Genomic DNA, 19,883 nt, shown 5'->3' with positions numbered 1-19,883 from the left:
GAGATAATTCCCGTCGTGCGGTCATAATAACGTCGGAAACATTTTCGCCTGTATCGTCTGAGCAGTAAGGTCAGCTCCACTAATTCGCTACATTTTTATACCTTGTGTATGCGATACTGTCACCATCTGTATACGTGCATATTGCTATCCCATCACATTTCTCATCTCAGTGTATAGTTCCAACTGTGTTGCAGCTACCATGAATCGCACCGCTGAACGTTATAACAATGACTGAAGGCAGCTGTAATTTGGGCGATGTCCTCAAGCTCTAACGGATACGTTCCATTTACGGTAGTAAATCAGTTGGAAAGTCCAGAAGTCCAGGAATACGAGAGAGGATTAGACTTAGCAAGTTGCATTATCAACTAAAGGGCTAAAGTTGTATTTTAATGCTCAAACAGAGGAGTACAACTAATTCGATTCCATGTGGGGAGTTCATAAGAAAGCACTGACTGCAGTTGATGGCTTTTGGTGACATGTGTACATCGGTGGATTTCTCGCCTATTTTAGATTCGTCGGCATAAAAATTCAACACTCCCTGCAAACACTATGTCCTTTTCAGTAATAATTAACGTTGTCAATTTAAAGTACGTATTTTGCACCTTTGTGGAACGCTTTTATTGACCCACGCCATTGACTCAGAGATGCTCGAACACGTCATCATCTTTTCACGGATTCATTTTAATTCTTCAATATTTCGCTTATAGGAGCAGAAATTCAGTGTAAAGTAACTACAGAACAATTTGGTCTCATTCGTTAACCAAGGGACCACGTGCACGCATCGGCCTATCCTTACTGACTTTCTTTTGACCGACATATCTTTCAACATTTGAATTAGTAATGCTGTCGCGCTGACAAATCTGAAACAAACGGGTCGTTATAGATAGATTCAAGCATACACTCAACAGTTGAATTTAGAAATCACATGAAGAAAAAAAACTGACCCTGCTTCATTATACCCACCCCCACTGATGGTGATTTTTAAATGAAAATACGCATAGTCACAAATGTTCTGCTGTAGTGGAGCAAAACTCTGCAGTTATTTTATTACAAAGGTAGATATACAGCAGCTGCATAATAGAACATCTACATAAAACTTGGCGTTCTTTAGGACTTCCTTTTGTAATACAGTCCAGACTGTGCAATTATCAAATAAAGGAAACTGGTTTCAGTCTTTCAGAATGTCTAAATATGAAGCAGATAGGCCAACGTTTGTTTGAAAATAGTGACGTTTGCAATATATTTTTAAATAGTCTGTGACTTACGATCGTTAAACTGCTGTAGATCCAGGTGGCTTGACTATTTCTCTTTTCTAGTCATCTTGGTTCAGAAGAAGGTTAGGCAAATTCTTAACCTTCTCAAGGGGTCTGGTTCATGAAGACAAGGGGGAAATCTTGAAAAACCTGTCACTTATCTAAATAGTGTAGCCCGAGGAATAAGAGTGGTAAGACCGTGTAATGCTTACCATCCTTTCACAGATCTTTTGGGGTCAATTTTATGTATGAATCATAACTTTTGGTCTCACACTTTTTTCTGAAATGTATTTTGTGTTCCAAGTGAAATAAAGCATGTAAATTAATTTGCATAGGTACATATATCTGGAAGTAAGAACAAAGTAGAAGCTTTTTTTTGTCTGGAAGTTAGGTACACTACTATGTTTAAAGCTGACTTCTAATAAAGATGTTGCTCTCATAAATTATGATTCAGAAATTTTGATTATCAAAAATTTCAGTAATTAATTCAAAGCTTTTCTTCAAAACAGTCTTTAATTTGCAAATTTAAGTCGTAAGAATTGTGTGCTTTTTAGTAAAATGTGTTTTAAGACAGACGAAATTTCAGCCATCGATCTTTAATAGTTTTTAACCAATGTGCATCATAAATCAAATTCCTGGAAATTCTAGGTAAACTTTGTGTCTCCGCCTGTCATGCATAACACTAACACATCCCAGGTCTATATTCGTGATGTTTTTCTCCTCCCTTTTTCTTTTTCAGGCTTTGTATTCTTGCTTCTTTGGTGGCTTCCAACACTGATTTCTCTGCTTCGAATAGTCTCCTGGAGTCAAGAGCAGTTAAAGTTTTTGCATGCTTATTCCTTCAGGCACTCCCATCAATTACGTAACGTTAAACCTTGACGTTGCATATCATGGAAATATAGCAAAACGCCCATTGTGGCAAGTGAAAGAGAGAGACGGATAGATAGCGAGAAGGATTTAGGTGTGAGTCATAAATCCTTTTCCTCGAAAATGTCCTCTCTTCACGCCTCCTCTGTGTTTCCATATATGATACTGTGGTGTCACCGCCAGACACCACACTTGCTAGGTGGTAGCCTTTAAATCGGCCGCGGTCCGTTGGTATACGTCGGACCCACGTGTCGCCACCATTAGTGATTGCAGACAGAACGCCGCCAAACGGTAGGTCTAGTCTAGAGAGACTCCCTAGCACTCGCCCCAGTTGTACAGCCGACTTTTCTAGCAATGGTTCACTGTCTACATACGCTCTCATTTGCCGAGACGACAGTTTAGCATAGCCTTCAGCTACGTCGTTTGCTACGACCTAGCAAGGCGCCAAATTCAGTAGTTAGAATGAATTCTAAGCAGACAATGTTGTGAATCATGTACCGTCAAGAGCGACGTTCATCATTAATGGATTAAAGTTAAGTATCAAACTAGCTACGTCCGCTTTCTGAATTCTAATTCCTTGTCATGTTCCAGACCTCACGACAGTATAGTTCTTCCCTCCTCACGCCAGCCTGCGTGAGCTAAAACGCGTGCATTTCGGCCTCCTCTAGTAACACGGTGTTGGCTATTCAGCCAACACAACAGATATATCGCTGATCTCATTTATACTAAGATTACAGTACACGCTAGGTGCCTAGTTGCTTCTACCGCCCTGAGTGGAATGCATAAGTTATGAATATTGTTCGCCAACCTGCGGTCTTCTATAGTCGTTGTCCCCTGAGCAGAAAACAGCAGGCAGGTTGCGGGTCCTGTATCTTGAAGCAGTAATAAACTATTAATAAGGAATTGGTATTATAAAAATAATTAAATTTTTAATTTGTTTAAACTGGGTGCTACTCGCTTTTTATTAGAAGAATACGAGAAACTGGACGATTATAGTCCATTTTATGTATCCCAAGTAATTTCCATGCTTCACACTTTCACAGAAAATGAACAGAATAACGAACTGCAGGTTTGCAGAATTACTATGAAACCAGTTCTCAATTACATATCCAAAAACCAAAGATTCCTGATTATGTTCTTAACCACTATCGACCGCGGCCGACATCATATCTGTCCTCAGAGTCTACCTATCAAACTATCACATTTTCAAACCAGAGATTGCTATATAATTAATGATTGATACCGACCGCGGCTTGTCTGTCCTCCGAGACTGCCAAACCAGCTCTTTTATTTACAAACCAGAGATCGTTAATTAAGCCATAGCTGATACCGACCACGGTACACATGTAATTCCGCCGAGACTGCCGATAGAGCTCTGATTTCAGAGCCGAACCACTTCGCCCGCCATCCTATTTAGGCGCGATCCGAAGATCGAAATGCTTCGTCTGGCTTCTCGTCTAGCTTTTTTTTGTTATACTGCTGGTAATTGACGCTTTTGTAATAATGGAATGATATCATGCTACTGACAGATGCTTTTACATGAAATGTAAGTAAATTCATTGTTTAGTTTTTATAATGTTAGTTACATAATTTTATCATTTTGGCGCGATACCTCCGAACACAGCAGCCACTAATTGTGGAGGAGGAAGATAATTTAGGCGATCTTTCTCACGATAGACGCACAAAATACACCATCTGTCACCGTTTCCTCAGAACACATTAAGTCATCTTCCCACTGCTGCCTTCTCAACTGTTCCAAGAAGAGCTTCTTGTAGCTGAATATGATGGCTGTAAAGCTATAAATATTACACCAGCACACCTATTTTTCAAAGTAGTTAGTGCTACCAGAAAAGATTTTGGTATCTGTTCCCGTACAAGTCACTAAAAAGTCACAAAAAAACCAAGAAAGTGAGAACACAATCCTGTTTTTAGCACAGCTGTATGAGTAACATTGGAGCTTTATCACGTGTTGAGACATATTTAAATTCCTCTTTATTCAGTACAGAATTTCTCAGGACAAAAATTAAAAAATCGATTTTTTGACATATTCACGTACTAGTCCCCTTAAGAAAGCAGACTACGCAACTGGCTTTCGCCCCTGAGTGTAATGTCAGTGCTGGAACGATTATGTTCTCAAAAAATTCGTTTTGAATGTGGAACTCAAGCACCAGATGTTATGTGTAGTTCGCCTTCTTTATTGCAGTAATAATATCAGCTATGAAGCCACATTTTCCTTCGCTTGAGAGATAGCGGAGGGACTGCTTGGACTCAGTTCACGTTCTACGGCGGTAGCCAGACGGGCCGCGCAGGAGTCAGCGCGATGCTGGCGCCTCTAGTGGCGGTGCTGGCACTTGTCAGCGCGACGTCGACATCAGCTCAGGTCCCGCACATAGTCGGCGGCACCAACGTGTCGATCGAACTCGTGCCGTGGCAGGTGTCCGTCCAGACAGGAGGCAGACACTTCTGTGGTGGTTCCATCATCAGCAAGTCCTGGGTGCTCACCGCGGCCCACTGCATCTACGTGATAAACAGTTATCAGATTCGCGCCGGCACCGCCAACTTGAGAGCAGGCAGGCTATACGACGTCATAGAGAAAAAGGTACACGAGAGATACAACATGCTGGCGTACGACTGCGACGTGGCGATCTTGAAAATACGGGGAGAGTTTCGGCTGGGAAAGAAGGCCAAGGTATGGAGTAACGGAATTATCTGTATATAGCTTATCGATTAGAATGGTAAACAGTTGGATAGATAACGTCAATTCACAAGGAAAAAACATCCATTTCTTACATTGTTGTTTGCGCTGGTATTGTATTTCGGTATTTCTTTATACTAAGAGGTGCATTCAATAAGTAATGCAGCATATAGTTTTTCTGAAAGCATGTTGTTTTTATTCTGGATTCCAGTACACCATATTATTCCACGCTCTTTGAGCTACAAAGCCCTATTTTTCAGTGTAAACTCCGTTCAATACGACGGCCTTAGGCCACATTACTGCGAGGACCTGTACTCGCGCAAGGTAACACTCTAATGGTCGATAACGGAGCCAACTTCTTGCTGCATCAATAATCTCCCCATCATCCAACCCCTTGGGCCAAGCTGATGGAAGTCGCGAGGTGGAAGATCCGAGCTGTAGAGTGGACGAGGAAGAACCTTTCAATAAAATTTTGTAGCGAAGACTTGGCTGAGTCCTTACGTTGTCATGCAGAATGAGAAATTCGTTTCCATTTTTGTGCTGATGAACGCGGTGAAGCCATTTATTTAATTTCCTGAGGGTAAGAGAATACTCTTCGGACTTGATCGTCGCACTATGAGGCAAGTCCTGGGTGCTCACCGCGGCCCACTGCATCTGTATGTATTCCAGCTACGGGATTCTTTCCTTCAGAAAGAATAACCAGTTCCGAATCCTAGAAGACCGTCGCCATGACTTTACCGACCGAGAATGGCGCTGTGAACTTTTTCGTCGGAGGAGAGACAGTGTGACGCCACGCCGTGGATTGCCGTTTTGTTTACGGTTCAAAGGGGTCAACTCATGTTTCACCGCCTGTGACGACATTTGGCAAAATATGCCCCGATCAGTCTCGTAACGGGCAAGTAATTCAGCACAGACGGTCCTTCGTTGCTCTTCATGTCCTTTTATCAGATAGCCAGGAACCCCGCGGGCGCACATGCTACAGGGCCCCAGCTGATGGACGCCTGTGCCACTACTGCCCGCAGAGCCCTCCGCTTGTGCAGCGAAGCATTTGACCGTGATCCGCCGAGCACTTCGAAATAAACTGTCCGCACGTTCCAGCACTGCAGGAGTCACAGCTGTGTGCGGGCGGCCGGCACGCGGAACGTCGGACAGTTTCGCGCGACCTTTTCGTGACGATGACAGACACTTCTCCCTAGAATTCAGTGTGCCAGCCCTCTGTACCCATTCTCGGAGCGTCTACGAACGTTTGTCATGCTGTGATTTCCTGGCAAAAGAAACTCAGTGGCAACTCTCTGCTTGCAAGGCACTGCTGAAACGAAACTAGTCTTCTCCTAATCTATTTTTTATTTCTTTTCCTTTTTTTTACCAAGTACTGTCACATTTCTGATGAATGTGATACTGTGCTGGCTGTACCGCACTTTTACATCCCTTCGCAGTTTAGTTCTTTGGATGCGCAAAAATTATGTCCTTTTAAAAACCTGATTTAACTTTCAGATTTTGAAACATTGCACCATGAGCTTGGACAGTTCTTGTTCCGCTCTTTGGCTCATGTTGCCAAAACTGACCTGTCATTTCATCAGTATCTGAGCATTTATTCCTTCATAGATCGTGCAAACCGTCTCGAAATTCAGAAAGAAGTGTTGAATCTCGCCTATAATCTTCTAAAACTGTGTCGTCATTTTCAATTCGTCACACTTTTTCTGTGCAGTTATCAAGCCTCTTCTTACCTATTTTATGCTTCTGTTACCAGTTTACTTTTGTCATTTCAATTCGATGTGCTTCTTGTTCTGTTCCTCATACAGTTGTTGATTATTATCTGTGTACGATGTCTATGGTACATTATTTTAATTTTTGCGTTAGCGCGTCACTTCTGTTGAATATCATCTGTCCCCTAATTTTCCTAAATTCATGTTGACTTTCGACATTTTTCGGTTTATTTGTTTCTTTACGAATTCCATTGTATCATCTATTACCTATAGCTGCTTCTTTTTATGTTTTTTTTCCAGTCCTAGTACATTTTATGTTGTATTTAACACGGCTCTTTCAAGGCCATTCCGTTTGTTCTTTGACGCCAGTGCCTCCTTGAAGTTTCCTTCTATGTTCGTCACGTGGTCAGGCTGTGTGTTTGATTCGTTCAGCTTTTTTAGGTTCCAATAGTTCAGCTGCTTCATCTTAAACTTCTTTACTTTTAGTTGGCACTTCGCTACTTCTGTAGTAACATGCAGGAAAACAATACACGTCTCAAGGAAAACAAGAGAAGAATGCTACCGCCCAAAAGCGCCTTCTAGAATAAAAATTATATTTAACAATCACATCTGGTTCCACGCTAAGATAATGTCTGTAAAGACTACCACATCTAGTGTTCTCACATAATGCCGTAACACCTACATGTTAGCAAAGCAGGAATGCTCGCCCCGAAGTTACGGAAATATGGTTGTGAAGGACAATTACACAAAATACGTATGAGATAATTCTACAAGAAATTGAAGAAAAGAAAGAATTACTGAATGTACTCGTAATAGGTCAACAGAAAGCAAAACTGACTGCACCCTTAATTAGACATCGTATTCTTTTACACACTATTTTCGAGAGCAAGATCGTTGGGAAGAAAACGAGAAGACGACCGAGGACATCCCGTTTAAAGAAAAACATAATCAGTGAGATAGGATGTTTTTCATAAATGGAGATAAGGAGGGCTGCTGAAGAGAGGAAGCTATGCCTTCTTTTGGAAAAGGAAACAGAAGAAGAGGAAGAAAAAGAATGTAGTTCAGTACTATTTACTATAAATGTCAGTCCCTGGGTAACTGATGAAGTCCTTAACTCGATTCAGTAAACTTTGTTTCAGGTAAGTATATTCAAAGTTAAATATTTATTGATCACTTTGTATCTTCGACGTGTTGCTCGATCTCGAGATGTTCTTGTGAAGCATAATCGCGACGGCTAACTTGTGCCAACTAAAGGGCTCTATTGATTTGATTCCCATGACATTTCGTTTGTCAACGATGAGTTGTTCAGTTATTTTCTATTCCCTACCTCCAGCGACGATTGCACCCCAGTTTCCCGCAGTGATAGAATTCTGTTTCCCTTTTACGTCGCATTACTGCACTTATTAATGTTGTTGTGATCATGTCAATTGGTAGCATCACACGTTCCTTACCAGCTTCTCGATTTTCGCCAAGTGTGACCACTAGAGGCGTCTTTAAGTTCCTCCTTGACGAGCCTGTCTGTGTATCAACCCAATCAGAAAGGAAAGCTGATTCTGCACTGTGAGCGAGACAGGGAGGTCAGATTGGCGTACCCTCCTTCCTCTGAAACTTGCGTGCGTATTTAATAACCTTCAAGTCCTACGTGCGTCTACTACCGCCTCATGAAACACGTAGCATTCATCCTGAAGTGGCAAACACGTGAGAAAGCTAGCACTCCGCATGCAGTGTTTCGTTCGGCTCTGAGAAAGACCGTGAGCTCGACTTGTTTTCGTCATTTGAAAGGAGATGCACGCCAGATAATGTTGCGACCAGTGCCGTAGGTGGAAGGAGCTGGCTGATACGTCCATCCTGCTGCCAAGGCGCCTTCCACCGGAACACTACGTGCCAAGTTATTCCGCTGCGTCCTGATACACTGGAGACGATGTCAGCTTACTTTCTCAAGTCAGGTTTCAGTTACCACTGTCTGATAGCATATTTTATATTTCAGTTTTGTTTTTAGGGTTCCGTTCCTCAACAGGTAAAACTGAATCTAAATATCTTCAGCATTTCGTGGCCTTTTCAGCAACTGTGTAAATATTAATTTTAATTTTAATAATTAACAGCCTCAGTTGTACGGGATAACCCAACCTTATTTAGAATAACAGTAACTACCGTCTTTCCATAGTGGTCATCGTCAAGCTAAAACTACAAATCCTTAAATTATTGTCAGACTGTAAATCGTATCTGGAACTGCCTCAGCTCCACTTCGTGACCGCGATGCGGCAGCCACGAGTGCTGTACTGGAACTGACGGTAGTGTCATGAGGCCCGCCTAGGCGGACACAATACCTTGCGCCTGCACATAAACTGTATTATAGTTATTTGTTGGGACAAGACGTGAACTTAACTCCTGACCTTGAATCGTCCCGTCTCCCTTTCTTTTCTTTTTTTTAAGAAAAAAGAAAAAGAAATTGCTTCGTCCTTTCATTGTGGAAAGGTTCTACTGTCTTCATACACTAGAAACACCCGATTTTACCAGAGTTTGAGAAGGTGCTATTCCCTCAAATGTTTCACTGAGACCTGCATTCTGTGTTTTATTGGTTAAAACTAATAATTATTAGCCACCAAAGTTTCTATTGACAACGAAGCTTCTGGTACCTCCTAGGCGTGAATAGCGTTTCTGTGTGTACACTGACCAACCAGCCAGAACGTTATGACGCCGTACACTATCTATGTAAATCCGTCCAGGCGATAGCAGCTTCACCTGGCGAGGAATGACTGCTAGTTAGACACATGCATGGTGCCTGCAGTATCTGTGAGGTTCTTATGGTAGGCCCATTCAGCAACACCATTGCTAATAGTGTACATGGGCTTGTAACTCTCATGAAACTGTGGTGACAGAATACCTCATGCCACTAGCTCCTACAACGGAACCTGCTGATAAGTCATAGGAATTCTAAAATTAATTCAAATTCAATAACATGAGCTGATTAATCTTGATTTTGTTTTTTACGTCGATAAATAAAATGTAATATAATAATTTCCAGTAATTTATCTTCATCTTCTGCCAAGATTTTACTATAATGATCTGGAAGAGTTATTTTATATTTAAAATCTAAAAGTAATGAAACTTTTTTGCCATATTTAATTATTAAAATTGCAGCTTTTGTAATACTCAAAGATATGGTTCTTTTCAGCTCTGTTAATTTAGTATACATGTCTGTACAGCCATTAATATAACTGTTAATTTCACTTACTAGATTTTTAACACTACAATTCATGTTTATATTGTTTTGCTTCTATTTGCATAGGAAAATGTTAGATTTTCAAATTTTTGAAATTGGAAATTTTGAAAAATTGAAAAGATTATATTTTTGAAATTGAAAAATATTTAAAAAATATTAAATATTTTAATTTTTACAATCTAAATTTTTCAGTTTTCTCCTATCTTTATGAAAATACTTCAAAACGAAATGTAAACATGAAGTTAACTCTTCTATTATTTTTCTAATTTATATTCATTTATGTAATTAAAACTTTTCATTTAAATTTCTGTATTGTGAACCATTATTTGAATTCTTCATACAATACATAATTACATAAGCAGTTGCACCATTTGGTGTATTTTCATTAAAATACATCCAACTTCACTGTTCTTTTTGAGTGGTTGAAACATTCATTCTTCTAGACATATTTATTACATAGGAAAATTTTGAATAAAACTGCATTGATTTACATTTGCACTGTTATTTAACTGTTATTTCTTCAAATGCTCTAAAAACATTGTAAGCTTTTAAAAAATTATTCAGTGGATCAAGATACCATAATTTTTAAGAAAAAACGTTACTTTTTCCCATTCTTTACATTGACATATTTTAATTTTATGATATTGAATAAAGAAGAATCATTTAATTGGTTATTTTTTCTATTGGGAAACAAAGAGAATATAGTAAGGCATATCAACTTCATCAGAATTATAGTAATTAGTAATATCTGTCTCTAAATTTCGTTTTTCATTTAAAGAAGAAACTTCAGTTGTTTGTAGTTCAAAATAGGAAATTTTAATTTTTGAATTTATCAATCTCTCTTGTTCTAGTTCAAACGAATATTCTGGTTCAAGTTTAAACACAACAACACCAATGTCTATTATTTTTACAACAATTTTACATTCATATGGAAGTGTACTATCATCATTATTAGTAGTCCTCCAAAGAACAGAAACTTTTTTTTTCTTGAAACTGAATTTAAAATACTATTGAAACTCATTGCCAAATTATTTCTTTAAAATCCACCAAGTAATTCCAACAGATAAAGTAGTCCATTTGGTTTGTTTTTAATTTTATCTTATCATTGTTAAGAATCTGGTTTTCCACAGTTAATTCATTTGATAGAGATGAAGTTAATTCAACAAGTGTTAAAGAAGAAATAATTGCTTTTTCTATTCTAAATAAAATATTGTTTTCTTCTTTAATTGTAATAACAACAAACAGTTTCAACACAGAAATATTAATTCGTGTGATCTTTGATTTACCGTCATATGCTGTGAAATCTTTTCCATATATGTGAATAACATTAAATGCAATATAAAATTGTGAATAATTATTATGAACCTAAACATCACTGATATTAATATCGACTTCTGCTTCTTTATAGGCATATTTACATTCTTTTTGTTTTCTTGTTAACAGGAAATAAATAAAATGGATAACCATCGATTTTGTTTGTGATTCCTTCAGGAAAAAAATTATTAAATCACTTTTAAAGTTACCATACTGTTACAATAGCACTTTTGAAGTCAATTATGAACAAAAGCATTAAACATAAATGTTGATGATTACTGATCAACATAAATACTGAATATTAGCGATGAATATAAATATTAAATGACAAATAAAAATGATAACAGTTTTGTATCCTAATAAATGCTTCCAAAATATGACCCAGAGGTTGTTAAAAAAGCTGGACAAAATAGATAATAAAAAGAACAATTAAAGGAAGGGTTTAAAAACTCAACAAACAACCAATAAAAAATTAAATCTAATTTAAAGATCCAGCAGTTATAGATGGAAACAGTCATGTTAAACAAGAAATTGAAGGATTAGATGATAATGGTTTGAAAGCTATTGAACAAAATGGAGAAGTTGAAAAACAAATGGTTTGTTACAATCAACATTCTTTAGAAGAAATTAAACGTGTACTACAATTAGCAACATGATACTTATAAATGATATTATGCAAAAGATGAATCAGATATAAGAATTTTGTTAGACAATTATGAAAAAGAAAGAAAATTAAAAATGAAGAAGAATCATTGAAAGTAATAAAATAAATATAAAATAAGGAATGTTACAATTTATCAGTCATAGTGAAAATACTGCTTTTGGTTTGACACTCATTGGTACATTTAAATTTGTTGCCAAATACCAACATAATTTCATGAGGACAAGTTAACTATTGGTGACAGGACATATGAAGTTACAGATCCTTTAACTAAAAAACAAATAGCTATAGATAATATCTATAGATAATCTAAAAATTCTAGTGCATCAAATTATGCAAATATATTGACCATTCCAGAGCATTATATTCTGATAATAATCCAAATGCAACAAAATCAACTAAATGCAATAAATATAAATATTTGATAATAGAAATTGTTGATCTTTTGAACATTCCAAAAAGTCACCAGTAAAATTAGATTTAAGTGTAGAAGAAGAAATAGGTGAAGGTTTAATTAATAATATCCAGAAAAACAGTTAAATATATTTAAATGGATCATGTACATAAAATAATTGATCGATTAATAGTTATCCTTGGTGAAGAATTAGCTGGAAATAAAAATTATTATAATGAAAAGTTGGAATAACAGGAATGTTTACTAGTTAATTTATAAATTTAGAATTAACCATCCAAAAGGAATTCTATATTTTATTAGAATTTTGAATAATTTACCACATACATTTTGGGATAGTGAATACGAAAAAGAATTGGTTAGTACTTTAATTTATAATCACCATTTAAAAGCATTAACCTGGCTATAACTTGTGTGGTCCTAGTACTAAGGTGGATGAAAGATTAGCAAATGTAGATAAAGGAAAATATCTATTAGTTGAAGCAAGTTAAAATGTGGTAGTTTGTATAGAGATAATAAATATTATAAAAGGGAACATGAAACAGATAAAGAAGTAATTAATTGCAAAAAATACATTCTCTTGATGCTTCAATAGGTGAAATTTAGCCACAACTGAAGTTGGAGGAATAATGTATGGAAACGAAAATTAAGAATTGGGTTAAATTTTGATGATAAAGCGTAAATTATATACAGAATTCTTAACTAATTTTTAATCCCTATAAATGAATAATATTTCAATTGATTTCATCTTGTTACCAAGTGGCTCAAAGGGTCCCAGGTTTGTGTTGTCCTTCACATCTGATCATGATCATCATCATTCATGTCAGTGGCTAAATTGGTTTGAGTAAATAATAGGACTATGTAAAAATTGGGACTTTGTGTGGCCACTTACGACCACTCAGTTGAACACCTCACAAACCAATCATCACCACCAAGTGAGAAAATTAAAGCTAATACTGTACCAGATATTATTGGTCAATTTTAACTGATGTTCAAAAGACAAAAAAAGTGACAGCAGCTAAAAGTGGGAATTTATGCATAACATTAGCCCACCTCCTGTGGGCAAAATTTGTAGATTATCTAAATAGAAAGAAGAATGAAGGTGGGATTTTGCCATCACTATTGTCAGCTCTACCATTTATGTTTGATGCTACTTTAACAGCTGCAGCTATTGCAAAAGTATTAATAAATGAAAAACATGATAAAAAATTACAAGTTCAAAAATGGAACTGGAATAAGGAAAAAAAGAAATAATCACATAATTTCATAATCGTTTAACTAATTTTGACATAGAACAATTGATTAAACAATTAATAATTAGATATTTCTCTGGTGTTTTTATGATTGATTAATTACCTGATAATTAAATAAATTGGAGTACGGAGTGGTAAATATAGATACATCTCATCATGCTGGTACTCACTGGATTTGTTATTATAAGAATAAATATATAAATTTTTTTATTCATTTGGAAGAAATATACCAAAACAACTAGTAAATTATTTAGGAAAAATAACTCTTGTTCCAACATCAGAAGTATACAAAATTCTAACGAATTTATTTGCAGTCATTTGTATGTATTTCACTTAAAACCTATTATGTACAAATTATATTACTGCAAATTTTACTTTAAGTAATGTGGATTTTTGGAAATAAGATAAATAACAAATTAATGGAGTGTTAAAAAATGAAGTAGCATTAGTTGAAGCACTTAATGTTAGTAGCAATATATAATACAAAAATAGAAAATATAATTAAATAATATCATAAGAAATTACTAAACATTGTTGAAACAGCTAAAGGATATATTGATTTTAAAAGTAGCAGATTAGTACATTTAATATACTCTATAAGTGATCTATGTTGCAGTTATGAAACAATATATAGAAAAAGAATATGATACAAAACATGAATGTACAAGTATTTTAGAGCAGTCGAATAGTTACGTTAATAACACGGATTTCAATGGTAATAATAATCAACTTCATAAAACTAATCTATCAAATTACCTAACAAAAATGAAATAGAAAAAGGGCTTTCAGATTGTTTCACAAAAACATATTTAACTCCATACCGATAAGATTTAAGTAATTGTAAAGATAAAGTACATAATAAACAACTAATTGAAATTAATTTTATGACTCAAGATGAACAAAAAATGTACATTTTCACATATGGATCTCTACTTAAATAATACCTGTCATTGACAAAAATATAAGTATAGATTTATGAGCTAATGATTTCGATATTTCGGTAAGTGTTTTCGACAAATTTTGCGAAATGACTCCTGACATCTGATCATAAAAATATGGGAGAAATAAAATTTTCTTATGATAAGGTTAAAAGATACTGTTAAAACGGTTTTACTTGATGTAAACCTAAATACACTTAGTGAAATAATAGAAAATTTAATTATGTTTTGTTCTGTTTAGAGAATCGTATCTGCTGTTTTAAGTGTACTAAAATTTCCTGAAACGCATAATCGTCAATAATTGACAGCTAACATTGGAAAACAGGGAATTGAGGGAATTAGTCCAATTTGTAAAACGAAAAAGGTAAATTTGTTAAAAAAATTGTACATAATGGCTTACAATGATGAAGAAACGAATCATGAATTATGTAAACCAAAGAGAGAGTATTTTAAATGTAATGAATGAAATTTCTTTCGGATCAGATGGCTTATCTCAAACTGAAATGATAATTAGATCGAAACCCTTAGCTGACGACATGTGTTGTTAGTACATCAGTGGGGACAGCTGAAAATGTGTGCACCAACTGGTACTCAAACCTGTGATCATCAATGGTATCTGTTCTTTTGGGAACGGACACCATCTTCATATCATTGTGAAATGATTTACTCGAAATGGATTATACGAAAATAAAGTAAATAAAGTTTGTTAAAGTAGATAAAAATGAAACAAAACGGAAAAACCTTATTTAAAGGTTTTTGTGTAACAAGTTTGTTAAATACTAATGCTCAATATAAGCTTGCTGATAAAATAAGAATAAGAAAATTAAAAGGAATATTCGGAAAACGTTGTGCAACAAACTGGGTAACAGAAGTTCGTGGAATTGACGAGATTATTCATTCTAATAGAATAACATAAAAATCAAACGATATATATATAATTGGTGCAGAAACAAAAGGAATTTTTGTACAAACTGGAACTATCCAAAAAACATTTTCCAGATGTTTATATCGTTGCCAAAGTTTTGTAAAAGGAAGGTAGTAAAGTATATGCAATATGGTTAGGTTTTGCCAATTCACAAAATTGTGGAATAATAAAAATAACTTAATTTTTTTAAAAGTATAATACACAATTATATTAAAATGAGTAAGTTATTGAATATTAAACATATTTGTTATTGACTTAATATTCACTGTGCTTATTATTTTATTAAAGAAGATAGAGAATATATTGGTACTAAAATAATGGATAGCAAAAAATGATGTAATGGCTGAATTTTTAAAACTTATAAATTAGAATTAATGGAATTATATGCTTTGCATAATTCTAGTGTATTAAATGTATGTAATAATCATTATGATTGATATTCTAAAATTTGATCATGAAAAACATTAGTTGGAAATTTAGTTTCATTTCCTAATACCATCATCATGCAAATGTTCTTTTGAATAACTACGCCAAATATTGAAATACTTTTGGCAAAATACACGAATAAATCTTTCTTCCATCTTTTACTGCATAAGTAAATAATTTATTTTCACAAATTCTTCACAATTTGGATGTCTACTTCATATATAATACATCTGTGTACGAATATTTTCAAATTTCATTCGAATGATATAGTTATCCTAATGATAGTTGTATGATCTTAAAATAACAAGTGTCAGTCTTAAACTTTCAGCAGTTGTTTTACTAACGATATATGATAGTACACTATTCATTTGTACCTTTCTTTCACTAAAATGTCTACAGAAGAATCAAATCTTTCGTTTTGTTTTTTATACCAATATACTTAATATTATTCAGATTTTTAAATGATTTATTTGAACCTCATAGAACTGTTTCACATTAATGTTTTATTATATTCTCTATATTATGGAATTAACAGACAATCTTCACCATAAATATAAGCTTGAAAAATTTCTGCTTAAGGCATGTTTATGTCATTATTAAACTAAAAAACTGGTTTCATTTATATTTGTATGTGAATATAATTGTAGTTGTGAACTACTTCTTAATTCTTCATTTTTCTTATATTTACACATACCTTGTCTTTCAAAGCATATCTTAAATAGATGTATTCCAAAACATCACATATATCTTTTGATATAAACCATGGATTATTTTTTTCATCAAAAATCAATCACATATATTTATCGTTATAAATAGGTTTTTGATTTTAGGTATAAAAATGATTCCATTTATATTTTTATCGTTATAAATTGGGTTTGATTTTAGATATAAAAATGACTCCATTTACATGTTATAAAGTTTATTAAGTTTTAATTTTTGTAAATTCTAATAATTTATTATGGAAAGTGAAAATTAAGTGATTTGCCCATTGTGCAAACAAGGAAAAGAAATTCGTAAAGGAATTAAATTTACAAATAAGAATACATTTTCAATAATAGGTTGCATCAATTTATAAAGAAGACACATCTAAAATACAGAGCAAAAATCAGAACACGTAATAGGACTAAGATATGAGTGGAATAGAAAACGTTTACATGTGAAAATTTTTAAAAAATTGAAAAATCTTAACATATTGAGAACCATGACAATAACCAAAGAGAGGAAGGGCTTTTCGATTATAAGAAAATATACAAAAGTGTTGTCAAAAAGTTGAATGTTTTTGTGGAATGTTTGTTTCTAAAATATATATGGAAAACCATCAAAAATTAGACAACAAATAAATTTTTATTTTATAATATTTTGTTTTATAAACATCATGGATATACATTGTTCAGTTTTTCAAAACTGTAATTTATTAATATTTATATTTTAAATTTTTCTGTTTCATTTTATATATTTAATACTTTTTAAGAACTGAGATTAAATTCTTGCATTTTTAAATGTCCATATGGTAATTATTAATTCCACCTTGTAATATAATGCATTTATTGTCTTCAGAACGTAAAACATATTATTATATTCAGTCATGAGAATTCATGTATAAATAAACTAAGTAAATCCATTGTTCTGTGTTGTTATATTTTGTCATCTAAACAGTTTTTATAATTATCGAAACTAATTGTATTTTTCACGAAACCATTTTAATCTGCTTTAGATATTTTCTGTTCTTCACCTTCTATTTTTAAGCATACATTTTCGATCTACAAATAATAAGTTTCAACATATTTTTTTAATATTACTTGTCCCAAATTCAATGATTTCATATCAATGTTACTATTTTCATTTTTATATCATGAATAAAGGAATCTGTATCCATATAACATAAATCAAAAACTTTCCCCAAATATTTTTTATTATATTGTAATCAAAATTACATAACAATAGCAACTATATTTTCTAAAAATAAAAATTCCATAAGAACAGCAACAATATTTTCTAAAAATAAAGCAGTATGATCATAATTAGGTTCTGAAATTTATTGTGTCTCTTTTTTTGGATCTTCTATTGTTTTAATATTTTGTCTATTGGTAATATTTTCCATCGTTATAGCTAAAACAGAATTAATGGTTGATTTATAAAAAATTTTATGTATTTGTTAGCTGTGTTTTTGCTCATATCTCAGTTAAAATCAAGATATGTTTTCAACGAATCTGTATGTTCTAGTGACAATATTCAATGATTTCTTGTTTACTTTTAACCAATATTTAAACACTTCCTGCACATTCTTTAGATTCTTGTTTTAACATTTCAAAAAAATTTTTGACAGTTGTTAACATCCTTTAAAACACAATCGAATCCTGCATAGATTAAGTAAGGTATTCATAATGAATCACTGTAATTTTTAAATTTAATTTTTCCGTTGTAAGGGATAACAATTTTTACATCTTTAAGTTATTTGGGATTGTTTCTGTAACTGTCTAACTTTTCATATGAATGAAAATATCTTAAACATTTATCACAAAAATTAATTTAATGTCCATTTTGGGTTGATTGTGCACTAGTTAATCAAAATCGTTTTTTTATCAAACATTATTGAGAATTAATACTTCTCAAATTAAAATAAGATTAACATGTTTTTCTTGTTAATTTTTTATATGGTAAAGACGATATACACTACATATTTCGATATGAGCATAAACATTTCTTTTAAATATTCGACTTCATTTCAAATTTTAAAATATCTGCTAACTGAATGCGAAAAGTAATTTTCCCTTATCAATAATATCATCAGTACAATATTTGTATATTTATGAACATTTTCAATGTGGTCAATTGCTTTCTATAAAGCTGATTTTATTGAATTATGAAAACGTTTCTTATCTCAATTTTTACATTGATTACTGGTTTTTTATTTTTAAGTACCATTGGTTAATCGATATAAGAGGTACATGATATTATTTGTATGTATTAACACTTAATTTTGAACTATTGGCGTGCATTAAAGAGCAATCTGGGTATTTCTTTGCATTTCTTCCGTATCAGCATAAGTTTATGTGTTGATTTTACATAATAGTCCTCTAAATTAGTTCTCCTGTATAAAACTTCATTTTTTAAATTTTATTTCATGTATTTCCCAATGTCATTTACAATAACAATAAAATATAATGTAAGCTTTAATCGCATTTCATTGTTTAAAATTTAGTTATTACCTCTTTTTTAATTTGGTTGAAATATTCTTGTGGTTCAACAATATTATCAACATATTAATTTTCCATTATGTTATCGTTATTCTAGACTATAATTCGTAACCTTTAATATTAATTCGTTTTGGAAATTTAAAAAAACTCGCCATAATCTAGAAAACTGTAACCTGAGATTCTTGATATTTATGTACTAGAAGGTAATATATGTAATTCCTGTTATCAATATAAATAATGTTACCTCAGATGTATTGATAAGATCGATTAATTGTTGTATATTAAGGTAAGAAAAATTTTCGAATTTTTCTATTTCACAGGTTTTGAAGATCTTACAACGATGTTTTTTTCATTTAGTTATTGTTATTAATAATACTGTCCTCAGATCTTTCCTTAAGAGCGATTAATTGCTGTTTATTATGTTTAGTATAATTTTTTAGATTTTTCTTTTAATGATTAGATGAAGTTCCTTTATATATTTTTTATTCAATTCTTTATCATTATTATTAATATTCTCACCAGGATTGTTAATAAGATCGAGTAATTTTCCTTTATTAAGATTTTTTGTTTTATTGATTGATCAAAGTTCTTTTATATATTTGTACCTTATTTATCTCATTTACATTTGTTTCATATTAAAATAAACAATAACTCCTAAGATAACTTGTACACTTCCATTTGAATAACCATTTTTTGAAGGATTTTCTAAATCTGTATAGCTCAATCCATGATTTTCTTTGCGATACTTTTCTGAGTTTGAAATAGCTAATCTTTGGAGTACGTTTTGTTTTGCTTTTGTATTAATAAAAAGGAAGAGTTTAAATAAATTAGAACATTTAAATTTCAAATGTACCTTGTGTTTTTAAATGCAAATGTATATCACTGGCATACAAGAACGATGTTTGACAGAATTTATTTATAAAAAAATTATTACATTTACATTTTTTAAATAAAATGAGATTTCAAGTTATTCATTCAGATAGACAAGATTTGGCGATATTTATCAAGAAAAA

The 19,883-nt window shown here is 33.1% G+C and overlaps 1 protein-coding gene across 3 annotated transcripts in view; it reads left to right on the top strand.

Moving 5' to 3' along the window:
• The window catches only part of LOC126355893 (trypsin alpha-3-like), a 1,162,507-nt gene that overhangs the window by 1,125,202 nt on the left and 17,422 nt on the right, over positions 1-19,883 (top strand). The window contains exon 1 of one of the 3 annotated variants that reach the window (XM_050006400.1): positions 4,418-4,809. The exons of the other annotated variants lie outside the window; for them this stretch is intronic. Coding sequence (XP_049862357.1) covers positions 4,441-4,809 — 369 coding nt within the window. The 5' untranslated portion in view covers positions 4,418-4,440. Of the gene's footprint in view, positions 1-4,417; positions 4,810-19,883 lie in introns of those variants that run through there. 3 annotated transcript variants of the gene reach the window in all.

This window comes from Schistocerca gregaria, chromosome 3 (genome assembly GCF_023897955.1).
Source record: "Schistocerca gregaria isolate iqSchGreg1 chromosome 3, iqSchGreg1.2, whole genome shotgun sequence".
NCBI lineage: Eukaryota > Metazoa > Arthropoda > Insecta > Orthoptera > Acrididae > Schistocerca > Schistocerca gregaria.
Note: the sequence above shows the minus strand (reverse complement) of the source record. Positions and strands in the feature narration are given on the sequence as shown.